At 38.4% G+C, this 12,442-nt stretch overlaps 1 protein-coding gene across 1 annotated transcript in view; it reads left to right on the top strand.

Annotated features, from left to right (window-relative positions):
* The first annotated feature begins 1,889 nt into the window (after positions 1–1,889).
* The window catches only part of PLEKHO1 (pleckstrin homology domain containing O1), a 528,876-nt gene continuing 518,323 nt past the window's right edge, over positions 1,890–12,442 (top strand). The window contains exons 1-2 of the mRNA XM_044075178.1: positions 1,890–2,324; positions 2,945–3,088. Of these exons, the coding sequence (XP_043931113.1) occupies positions 2,298–2,324; positions 2,945–3,088 (171 nt within the window). The 5' untranslated portion in view covers positions 1,890–2,297. The remainder of the gene's footprint in view (positions 2,325–2,944; positions 3,089–12,442) is intronic.

Below are 12,442 nucleotides of genomic sequence, written 5' to 3'. Positions count from 1 at the left end.
AATTCTAACTACTCCTTACATTAATATACTTAAAAATTAATACTAATTTTTATCACTGTTTTTGGTTAGTTAGGTATTCCCAACTTTCAGGGCCTTTCTCTCCATAACTCTCAACTTCTTTGCTCAATAATTATGTACAAAGCAAAAAAAAAAGTGAGGGGAGAGGGACAGAGGCAAAAAATCCAGGATAATATTTAGGCATGCCTCCAGTTCAAATAAAAATTAACTTAACCTGCTGTTCAGTTAATAAAAATTAACTGAACAGCAGGTTTTGCACCAACATGCATTTTTCTGAACAGTAAGTATGGGATTTTGATGAAAACATTACTGACTTATTGTAATCCTCAGTAACTTATCAGAAAATCAATAATCTTTGGAAAGACAGAGCTAAACTATGAGGTGAAATCAGGGACGTTCTGCAAAATCAGGGACAATTCAACCTATCAGGGGTGCAGCAAGCAAGTTCCGCTTTGTATTCACAAGCTGTCTCATAGTGCTAACCCCATTGGGTACCCATCACTTAAATGGACACATCTCTTAAAAAGGTCCCCCCCCCCCCCCCAGCACTTAATAAATGTAAGTAACATATGCAGGCTGCACCACGTTCCCCCAATACTATTAAAATATTGTTTTAGATTAGCAGTATTGCACCTGTTGTTAAATACATGCCTTTAGAGAGCTGTAGACATTTATATGACCTGAAAAAAGTCACGCTGATGTAATGCTCAGTAGAAAATGTACTCATTTGAGTAAGACTGGCTACATAACCCGACTTTCTCTTCAGAGGTTGTGAGGTATGAGAAAGTGGACACAACAGTGCAATAGGAGACCGCAAAAAACAGTAACGTCCAACATTAAATGTCAAATTAAATTAAATTAAATTAAATGACAAATGTCAGAACATTCTAGGACTCTAGAACAAAACTGTTTGCATCTGAGAAACAAAAGAAGAAATACTGTATAGTACTTCACTGCGCTTTGTTTGGTAGAAGCACATATTTATAAAGAGGTGCAGCAGAAAATAATTGTTTACTTGTACTTAGCGCAAATTACTAATGGCTTGGTTAGTAAATAAGTATAAGAAGAACCAGCTACTTCATTGCGTGGCGCATCTTAGTGGATAAAACACCACTTAAGTCAGGTATTAAAGAGTGGAAGTTTTTTTTTAAGTCAGGTATGTTTCACGCCTGCTATCGGCCTTCCAGGGGCATCTAACAGGTTGCAAATCCTAAACTGGTAAATGTGTCACGTACAGAACGCTGTAGTTCTGTCACTCATGAGCTGGAACTTAGCAGATTTCACACCATAGTATTAAGGCAAACATCTCAGCTAAATGCTCAGTGGTCCTGTTGTGCTAGTTATATAGGGACAGGTGGAGGCAAAAATTGCTCATGGGGATCGCTGGTGTGCTGTTAAAGGACTACATACTGACCACAGATTGTTAAAAAAGATGAAGGCAAAAGTTCAGGGTGACTGTTTTCTCAATATTAGCTTTACTCGTGAGAGTTTGTACACTCTCCTATTACGGCACAGTAATGCTCGTATTCAACTAATACTTTTTTATTATTAAATAAACGCACAAGAATTTCAGGATCATCTAATCAAAACGTCTTTAGGACATTTCTTTTTTTTTTTTTTGGGGGGGGGGGGGTATAGCTACTTAAACATAAGCAAGTCACATTCCAGAATTCTTATACATTGTGCTTTAATATCGGACTTTTTGTGTTGTTTCACCCTTCCAAGAAATTGAAAGAAGCGTGTAACCTAGGAGCAAGCAAATGACATTTTACTTTCTCAACCTTTTTCAAATGAGTAAGACATGTAGCCCGCCCCCCTGCACTTCCCCAAAGTGTTGTCATGCGGCCTTTTGGTGACATCACACGACTCGTCTCGGCTGTAGATGGGGGCTGTGCTAAAGAATCCCGGAGGGCAGTGCTGAATGGAAACCCGTAACCGAGTCAGAGCTGTGCATGTTGTGTGAAGAGGGACGTGGTGTGGAAGTGTGCAGACAAGCTGGACTCAAGCTGTCCGCTGCAGAGCTAAGACATATTCAGTCATCCAGCTGGAGAGAGAGAAAAGGGAGACACAATCCAAGACAGAAGGGGGCAGAGGGAATCCTGACTAGTTGTTATACTGTACCCCTTCTATTCCCCAGCCAAGAGCCTTGGAATCTTGCAAAAAGTCCAAATACATCCTGCAACCTCCTTTAAAAAAACAAGATTTGCAGCAAATTTTAAGGGCTGGAGTCCCAAGCTCCCTGCATAGCTGAAATCAACCAAGCGGACTATCGGGGGATTATGAAGAAAACGGGCTCTACTAAAAGGGTAAGCAGCAACATACTTGCTTTTTATTATTTTTAATTGTACACTTTGATGGTTTCACTGCATTTGGAGAACTCACGCGCTGCTGAAACAAAGAGAACGATGGCTCGAGCAGCGGAGGCTGCAGGGCTGAGCTCTAATAGGTCTAAGAGGAAGCCGCTGATGCTGCTGCACGGGGGTAACTCCTGTTAGCAGCAGGGCTGCAAACAGCCCTTTGTCACAGGGGACTTCATGTACAAAGGGCTGCTTTTGTGCTCTCCGTGTACTTAATAAATTTTCTGAGTATATTGCACTGATCGTATACTAATTTTGAGATATCTTTGCTTTTATTACCAACACAGCCACACCAAATAAATGCACATACTTCTGAGTGAGAAATTCATATACACTTTATCCTTTTATAAAAGTATTGTTAAGTGACAAGTAAAACAGAATGCAACTTAAGAAAATGCCGTTTGTTTTCCTTTTTTGATCATTTTCTAGCTGCCGTTCTGTTTTAGCTAATAGGCGGCAGGCAACTGCACACGCATGCTCCTTGCTAGACCTCAGCAGATACATATTTGTAGAACACTTTACTTTCTTATTTAATATTTTAACTGTGTTTTATTTCCTTTTTTATCAAGGGCCTTCCAGATGGGACTCAGCAGCTACAGCCAGAGAAGCTTGGCTGGATATGGAAATATTGTGGCAAAGGGATTTTTCGCGAAATCTGGAAAAAACGTTATGTGATCTTAAAGGGAGAGCATTTGTATATCTCAGAAAAAGAAGTAAGGATTTGTTTATTTATTTCCGTTTTGTATGATTAACATTTCGTACAATAACTTCAGTATAACTTCAGTTTAACTGACCTGGTTCTGAAAATTATTAGAACCCACTCTGTCTGTTGTTTCAGGTTTGTAGGCAAACCTTGAGTCACTTTACTACTTACAAAATTAGCTGTTTCCAATGTAATCTAGTAGAAGAAGTAAAGTCCTGGACAGGAAGTAGTGCGTGTGATCAATTAGAGATTCCGAAAAACAAAAAAAGCACAGAATGAATCATACCTGTCAACCTCCAAGCATTACAAATAATAGCACAGACCTTTAAAACTCATAGGAGAGAGTCAGAAGGAGGAGGATCTTTGTACACTAGGCCCTATAGTGATAGAGAATCTTTGTGTAGGTTTAAGGTATTTATTCAGTAAGATGTATATCCATACTTCAGTCTGATTTTATGAGGATGTCAGCAAATCTAGGAGGAGGAAGGGTAAATCTGATGTCCAAAATCATAGTGCTGTGCCTAAATCATATCAGTTGAAAGGGAAGTTGATGTTAGAGAAAAGACATTTTAGGTGGAAATGGGAAGTAAATTTTGCAGATATGTGAATGGAATGAGAACATCTTTTTAAAGTGTTTTATGGTATGAACAGTAAAAGGGGTTCCATGACACAGAAGAAAACAGTAAATTAATACATTATAAAGAATCCCCATCACAGCAAGACACCCTCAAACACTACTTCTCTCCTAGGAATCTCTGCTCAGAGAACAAATATCTCCTGACCTGGGCTAAGTCTCATAAAAGTGTAGGTGACTCACTTTACTCAACCAATGTTGCCAAGCACTGAAATTCCATCTCACCTACCCTAAAACAAGACATTGCTACACGTTTCAAACACAAAGTAAAGCAGCACCCACTTTCCCCATGGCTATGCTCATGCTGCCATTCGGACTAAACTCACCCTTCTTTCTGTTTCTCATCCTTTGACAATCTCTCTAACAGTCTCCATGACTCTTTCAGCTTTCTTATTTCTGTCCCTTTCTCTTTCACCCCACTACTGCTTCTTCAACTAACCTGTATCCTTTCCTACTAATAGTCCCTCCTTACCCACCTCATCAGCTTACATGTCTACTGGTTTCTCATCCTATCCGCTATCAGAACTTTTTTCTACTTTTTTCTTGTTAATTTCTGCTTATACCCTTCTCCCCCTTGTATTTTTCTGCCCCTGCTCTAGTGACACCTTACTTCATTAATGCCCGTATAAATATACTGAACCCAGCTGTATTATCATCATTCTTGTATCTTCAGCTTCTACATGTTCACACGTTTTTGATTTAAGTAAAATAATGTAACTTCAAGAGTACATGATAAATGTCTTTACTTTTTGTCTCAATATTCCCTGTCAAAGTAATGTTCAAAATGTTTAATCTCTGTTGTTGTTCATTGTAAATATGTATTTTATGAGGAGCTTTTCTCACCGGGTCTCTGCTGAAAATGGGATATGTACCTAGACAGAGTCTACTGGTAAATAAAAGGCAAATAAATAAATTAATACATAAGGTGGGGGAACTTTATTGATTTACGTTTTTAGTAATCAGGTTATGACACTTCTTTTCAGTAGTTGGTTGGAATGGGAGACTAACTATATGGCTTAATCTCTCATTTGCTGACTGTTTTTATTTACATATCTCTATTTTCATTACTGCCTTACAATATGAAGGCCATTTATTTTTTTACTTTGCTCCTTAGGAATTTTACTTTTCATGGATCCATGGAAAAGTCAACTATTCCTTAGTCATGCCTGCGTTTTTATACATTGACAAAACTGACACTGTTGATATAGTTAGGCATGCACCGTGTAAACCATGAGGCTCAAATTAAAATTTTAAAGGTGGCGGTATTTTCACAATTCAGGGGGTATTGATTGCTGCAGCTTCAAGGATAAAGGAGATAATACTTTCCATATTGATATATTATTCTACAATTAGTGCATTTGCTGTCTTTAATTCCATGTTTAGAATACAGTCTAAAAAAGGCAGCTATACTACTTTTTTTTAGCGGGGGGGGGGCATCATTCTAAAAGTCAGTATACATTTCCAGAAACCATGGCTATGATGCCAGTTAGGCAGACACTTAAATTGAAATACTGAAACACATGCTAAAACGTGTACGTATTGTAAATCTGTAATGTTTACAATACTGGATTCCAATCTGGTGAAGAGTCAGAGGATTTTGAGATAGTCTAAATTAGATAGGTTAACAGGATCAAAGGAATCCTACTGTAAGAAAGTTTTGCAAATGAATGCATTATGGAACACTGTTTAATTGTTTGGCCCTTTGCAAGCAGTAGGGAAAAGCAAGAACATGAATCAATTTATGACATACACAAAGTTTGGACTTTCTGTCTCTAGGGTACTGAGGTGTATATTTTGCCATGCTTTATCATTTTTCCATAACAAAGACCCACTCTTGGGATATAAAGTATTAAATGAGTGAGATACAGCATTCCCAGGATTGAAGTAACTCTTGTGTGCTTTAGTGCGTATGTGGATGATTGGGGGTGAGCTGGACTTAAACTTGTACGTGAAGTTTTGTGCAAAAAGTCTGTGAAACTGCAGATGTATTTGAAGTCTGTGGGAAAGATTGCTGGACGTCAGAACTTGTCCTGCAGGGATTAGAAGGGAAAACAAGGCTATAACCTCAATAGCAGTGTAATTGGAAATTTGGTATTATGCAGAGGAATTGCAAATCTTAAGCTCTCATCTCTAGGACAGGATTTCACATTGAATGTACATAAGCTTATTTTTTTCAAGCAGAGTGCAGGGGGTGGTGTAGGTAATCATTAATGGCTGCGGTATCATCTACAAAAGTTGAAAGCGATTGCAGCCAAACTAGGCCAATGACAGTGATGTGTTAACAAGATGATTGACAGATATTATTGTCCTAAAATGGAGGATGGTGAGATGTATTACTTGAGTTCTTGGTCATGTGTTTGTTTTAGAAAGCATGCTGGTTTGAATATTTTTCTGTGGGTTTTCTAATGCATGTAAGGACACTTTGGGTTGCTTTCCCACATTTACAGTGCTTTATTGTTTTATCAAAAAATATGTAAAATCAAATACTTATTAAGTATGTATGAAGTATAGGAAACAAAGAGTAGTACATAGGAAAGCCTACTTAGTGCCATGGCACCCAAATGAGTTTATTTCACATCTGCATTTGTAACTATACCAAAACCACAAACTGAGAACAAAGTCCAGAAGCACAAAAGCAATCAAGCGGACAGCCGGTGATGTGTAAAAAATGAAAAGAATTTTATTTGGTAAGCGCTTTCGGCTGCGCAATTCCAGCCTTATGCTATAAATAGATGCATTTTAGAATTTGAAGTTGTCTGAAGAAGGCTGGAATTGTGCAGCCGAAAGCGCTTGCCAAGTAAAATTCTTTTCATTTTTTATACATCACCGGCTGTCCGCTTGATTGCTTTTGTGCTTCTGGACATCTGCATTTGTATATTGTCCAAATATTCTGGGTTGAGTTGTGCTGTGTTGTAATATATTGCAAGTCTCCTTTGAGCAAGATTCATTGAGACTGCTATTGACACCATTATGTTTTTTTTTTTTTTTTTGCATTTTTCTAACATGCTTTTTTGTGCATGTGGGAGATGACTGTTTTCCTGACCGTCCCTGGCTACCTCTGACTTGCATTAGAAGAGCACAGGAAAACATGCAGTGGGTTTGGACTTTTTGCATATGTATTACTGCTGTCATGATCTTCCTGGCTGGTGAAATGCAAAATTTGGTCGGTTATTTATAGCTGCATAACCTGAAAGTAGATAATGTATTGACAGTTTTATGTGAGAAAAATATTGTCACCTGCGATGCCACAGTGTGAGGCAGCATTGTATCTGTCAGTGTACTTTTCAATAGTTTGTGCTATATACCCTGCATGGTTTCTTGAGTCAGACACTTGCCATGTCTGCAGTGTTGTTTCATTAGAAATCAATGCGTACATACAAAACTGACGCTGTATTCAGATGGTTGTATCACTGCAATGTATGTATTTTATAGTCTGCTGCCTGTCAGGATATGTAGTTAACCTGGCTTATTGTTACTATTGCTACTTCACACTCCTGGCGTCATTTCCCATGCTCCCTCTCTTCTGTTAGGTCTGTGTTGCTTGCTTTGCAGCACACATTCAGGTCTTTTAACTATGCCACAGGACCAAGTAGGATGTTGTCCAAAAATTGTTACACTAAACCGAAAGGATAGTCAGTGTTGTTTTGTTGAGATTTATATCCTTATTGCTAAGTCCATGGGATGACAGAGTTCTCTTTCATATTAATGCACTATTTCCACAGGATGAGGCCTTTTTGTGTATCTTGTTTGGTATGTGTACACTTGGTGATATTAGGGGATGTAGCAGGTGATGCTTAGATAAAATTCCTTGAAAATATACGCATCTCTGATGCAACATGAAGCCAAAAAACAGTAACTAAGCTGAACAAAACAAAAGGCCATGAAGAATCACTTAGTTTGCTGAAATCTTGAATTTTTCCTTGCTTTTTCTGTAAATATTTGTGTATGTGTAAATATTAAGTTGTTAAAAGGTTTATGCTCCCATCACATCAAGAATGATGTGCATATGTGTGGTGTTAGAGAAGTAACATAACTTGCACATAAAATGTAAACATGTATGCCTCCCCATTGTGTTTTATGCAGTAGCAGTTGCTTTTGTGTTCAAAATGCTTTTATATTGCAGTGAAATAAGCTGTACCTGAGGTTGTACTGTATAAGTAGTCATTTTTGTTGACAGTTAACGTTGTGGTATAACTCTTTTGATTCTGAGCAGCTTGCAACTTTGCTTCAGCATTTAACTACAATGTCACAGTTCTTTCATATTTGTATGACTATTGCAAACTGTCATTTGTCTGATCTACTTTATTTTTAACATGAACTCTACAACTGCAGGGGCCCAGACAGACAAACATAATGGATATGTGCACCAATGGACAAATGATAACAGTATTTTTTATAATTAACTTCAGAATGATATATTTGTACCATTTGCTCTGCATCTCTTCATCTAGAAATCATCATTGAGTTATAGAGATGATAAAATTACATTTATCTTTGCACATGCAAGAAATTAAGGTTAAAGAGACACAATTACATCTTGTAAGGAATAACATATTTTAAAAGCTGTAAATTAACTGAATACATCATTAATCTATCTTGTAAAATTGTTGTTGTTGTTATAGTAATTGTAGTTGTAGAAATAATGCTGTACAGTCTAAGCCAACAAGAGCTTTGATGGTGAACTCTAATGCTGTTCCTCACATCTGACATGGCTGTTGCTCCAGACTTTGAATAAAAACGTACTAGATGAACCAGAATAATGTAGTTGTAGGTGTTTTTGTTATGGCATATATTTGCTGCTTTGCTACCACAGGTGCATTTTAGTTACACAGTATAGTAAGTTATCAGTTGTACTGCGAGGGAGGTGGTTTATAATAATAAAAGTTAAATAATACATCATATTTTTCAAAACATAATTGATGGCCATCACTGCCAGCCTACACATAACTGAGAAATACATAGGCTAATGTTTTCAAAAGCTTCATTGAGCAATTTCAGAAATGCATACTGTACCACAAATAAACATCTTCAAGAGAGTTCAAGGGTGAATTATTTCTTCTGAAGTTTCCAAAACTTTGTTATGAAAACTGTAATGCTCTAATGCCTCAAATAAGAAACATAGGATTTGACTGCAAGTATGGATGCCTTGGCCCACCGAGTCTGCTCATTTGTTTTTCTACCTGGTTTTAGCTATAATTTGTACATAACCATGTTAGCTTCCCCTTATATTTAAGTTAGCGTCTAGCTGATCCTGAATTTGGTTAATTTCACCGGTGGTGTTTCTGCCGTAAAAGTGAACTCACTACACAGATGATCATTGTGAGGTCCACTGCTGCAGTCTTTACATCAGGGGACTCTGCCACAGGTTGAGGTTTATGTCTGGACAGGTTTTCACAACCAAGGACCCATTCCTCTATGCTGGCTGACATCATCTTAATGACTTATGGCTTCAAGCAGTTGGTATAAAGGTTACCATACGTCTGGCCATCTTCAGTTTTTTTTCTTGCCACATAATTGCATGTTGTACAAGATGTTTGAACAGTCCATCTGGCTAGGCCACAGTGCAGAGTCAAGCATCCCTAAAGTACCTCTAGTGTAAAGATTACAGATGGAATCTCTTGCACCTAACCTTGTAACATAAAGCTTTACCTGAGGGATGCATTTAGTAAACCTCTGTGGAACTTGCTCCAGTTTATTAAGTTGAGTCCTGTTGTATAGATGTATAAAATCATTTTATTCTAAGAATGGACTAATATATATTTCACATATGGCAGACATAAAATAATAATATTAGCTTCACATAATGATATAGTTTTATCATGCAGCCCTGTCAGGGTGTTAAAGTGCAGTTACTCATTGCTTCTCTGGATAGACAGCCATCACTTGGACTCTAGGTTTAAAATGTTGTGTAATAAGTGCAGGAAAAGGGGAAAACTTTGGAAACTTTCAAACACATATTCCATCCTCTTCTACCTAAGTATAACAGGAATTACCCTTCTAAGCAAGGTGCCTTCCCTGGATGCAAGGCAAAGGAAAACAGCCCAAAGGTAGAAAGGCCTTTTGGAAAAGAAGATGGCAGCCAAAGGACAGAGTGAGGCAGGGGCAAAACAAGGATCTTCTGATCCTAGAGAGCAACTTTAACTATAGTTACCCTCTCTTCCTCTTCCCCAAAATATCCAGCCCACCCTTTCTCTCCGTATAACTCCAGTCTAGACCGTGGCCCTGCGATAAGAGGTCAACTGTTAACTTTCTTCAAACAATGGCTACATCACGTTCATTGTCAAATGTATTTAAAAAAAAGAATTCCCAAGATTCTAAGGCATTAGAAGCATCTTGTAAAATCCATATTGGAAGATATTTATCTCAGGGCACTATTGAGTGGTTCATCAAGTCAGGAAGAGAACAGCTTGTAGTCATAGTCTTCCAAGTTCTTAGAAAAGATGTCCACTGAGACCCATTCCAGACCTCTCTGACTAAAAAAGTTCTTATAGACCCCAGAGATCAAAATGTTGATCCTTCAGACACTGCTTTCTGATATCTCCCATGCTAAACCGCCAGCTGTTCATAGTTACTCTGGGTCTAAAGGATGCCTACTATCCCAGTGTTCAAAGGACACAGGCAATTTCTAAGGTTTGTGTTGGGAAGATCATATTTCCAGGTTACATACTTGCCTTTTGGTTTAGTTATGCACCAGGAGTATTAACAGTATTTGTGATAGGACACTGTAGACCCAAAAGCATATATATTCATCCTTACATGGAGGATTGCCTATTCAAGACACAGTCCATGCAGGAAATATGGGGATGGAGGGTGGGACACATGGTTTACACTTTGCAATGCCTGACCAGGTTAGGGTCCATGCTGACGATCCAGAAATCAGACTTGAGCCCCAGTCACAATGTCATCTTTTCGGAAGTTTCCCTGGACAGAAATTCATGCCAATCAAAAAAGTTGCGACTCTGACAGTCTTCTTCAAAACAATCAGCAAAAACCTTCAGTGGACTGCCAGACAAGTTCTTTGGAGTTGTGTAGCGATACCTGACTGATCTATAGGACCATCAAAATCAGCCTCTGGGGAGCATAATCCCTGCTTTATCATGTTTTAGATTAGGGTTTTTGGGATGGAGATGTTAAATCAAGACTGACAAGGATATGCTGTTCAGGCATACCACTTCATACCAGTTTATGACTACTGAGGTATCAGATCAGGTCTGGGGAGTCCCTCTACTAGGACTGAGAATACATTTATATTCGAAGGCAGAGGAGAGCAAGGTTCACATAAATATGTAAGAAATGCCTTCAGTTCAGTAGTCATGCAGGCATTAAGAGCAGTTTGGAAACCACAAACTATGAAAATCATTACAGACAGCACCATGGCCATGTAGTACGTTATCAAACAGGGTTAACCCACTCAGCTGCGGAGGGTGACAGCATGGAGTTGGGAACATGATTTTAAATTTGGTCTCCTATTAACAAGTACTTTCGTTACTTCAGGGAACAAACTCCATTACAGACCAGCTAAGCCGGACTTCTGCAGATTAACAGCACTGAATGCTCCATAGGAAGGTCTTTCTATCACTGGTGAATAGATGAGGCATACCAGGCATAAAACTGTTTGCTTCTGTAAGCAACAATGACCTGAAAAAATTCTGCTCCAGATCACCACAAAAAAAAAAAAACCTTGGGCAGTGGATGTAATCACTGTGGACTGAGGAGACTTGTGTCGGTATGCTTTTTCTCCCCTCCTGTTCCTTTTTTTCCTCAGGGTAATCCAGAAAGTAGGAGAAAAGAGACCAGAATTAATATTGATTTCCCCCTTCTTGCAAAGGCAACATGGATCTGTATGACCAGGGGAAAAGCCTATCTTGATGCCTAAGCAATTGGACCATTAGATGCAGTCCAGAAAGTCTTTCTGAAAAAGGTATACCATCTGATACCAAAGGAAGAACCTGCATCCTACTGAGAGTGATGTATCCACCATTATTCAGTATCTCTGCAAGACTCTTTTTTACTGACTCAGGACATATATATATATATATATATATATATATATATATATATGTGTGTGTGTGTGTATGTATGTGTGTGTGTGTGTGTGTGTGTGTGTGCCTGTGCGCGCGCACATGCGCACATGTGTGTATATACTTTTTGCCAAAAGTGATTACAGAGGTAGGCCTTAATCTAGGTGTTCAGTTACCAGTTTTCTAGAGTATGCGGAGGTAATCTTACATTCACTAGGTATTCATAGGCCGCTAAGGTTCTATTTGAACTGAGCAAAACAATTTCGAAAATCTGAGCAATGTTTTGTGGTCTTTGCTGAAAAGTAAAAAAGGCTGCATGCACCCAAACAGGGCATTTCTAGCTGGATAGTACGTTGTATTTATTTCTGTCATAAACTCTATGGAAAAAAAAAATCAGGACAAGGTATAGTCTCACTTGTCAGGGCCATAGATACTACACTTCCTAAAAGGAGTTAGTGCACAAAAAAATCCTGGAAGTAGCTACTTGGTCCATATTTCTTTCAAGCATTACAGACTGATCACAGACTCATTTCTAGGGTGTGATAGCATTCACTTAACTTGTCTGTTTTTTATACATATTTTCCTTTAAAAGATAAGTTGGCTACTTTTGAATAGTATAGTAGCCTGTTATCTTTTGGCCTCGTGCCTTTCCTGGGAGCATGAACTGAATTTCTGTATTTCATGTGTTGTTCTGTATTACTTAGCCGTG

This window comes from Protopterus annectens, chromosome 6.part0, assembly GCF_019279795.1.
Source record: "Protopterus annectens isolate FY-2018-M chromosome 6.part0, PAN1.0, whole genome shotgun sequence".
In the NCBI taxonomy this organism is placed as follows: domain Eukaryota; kingdom Metazoa; phylum Chordata; order Ceratodontiformes; family Protopteridae; genus Protopterus; species Protopterus annectens.
The sequence above is the reverse complement of the archived record's forward strand: the minus strand, read 5'-3'. Positions and strand labels throughout refer to the sequence as shown.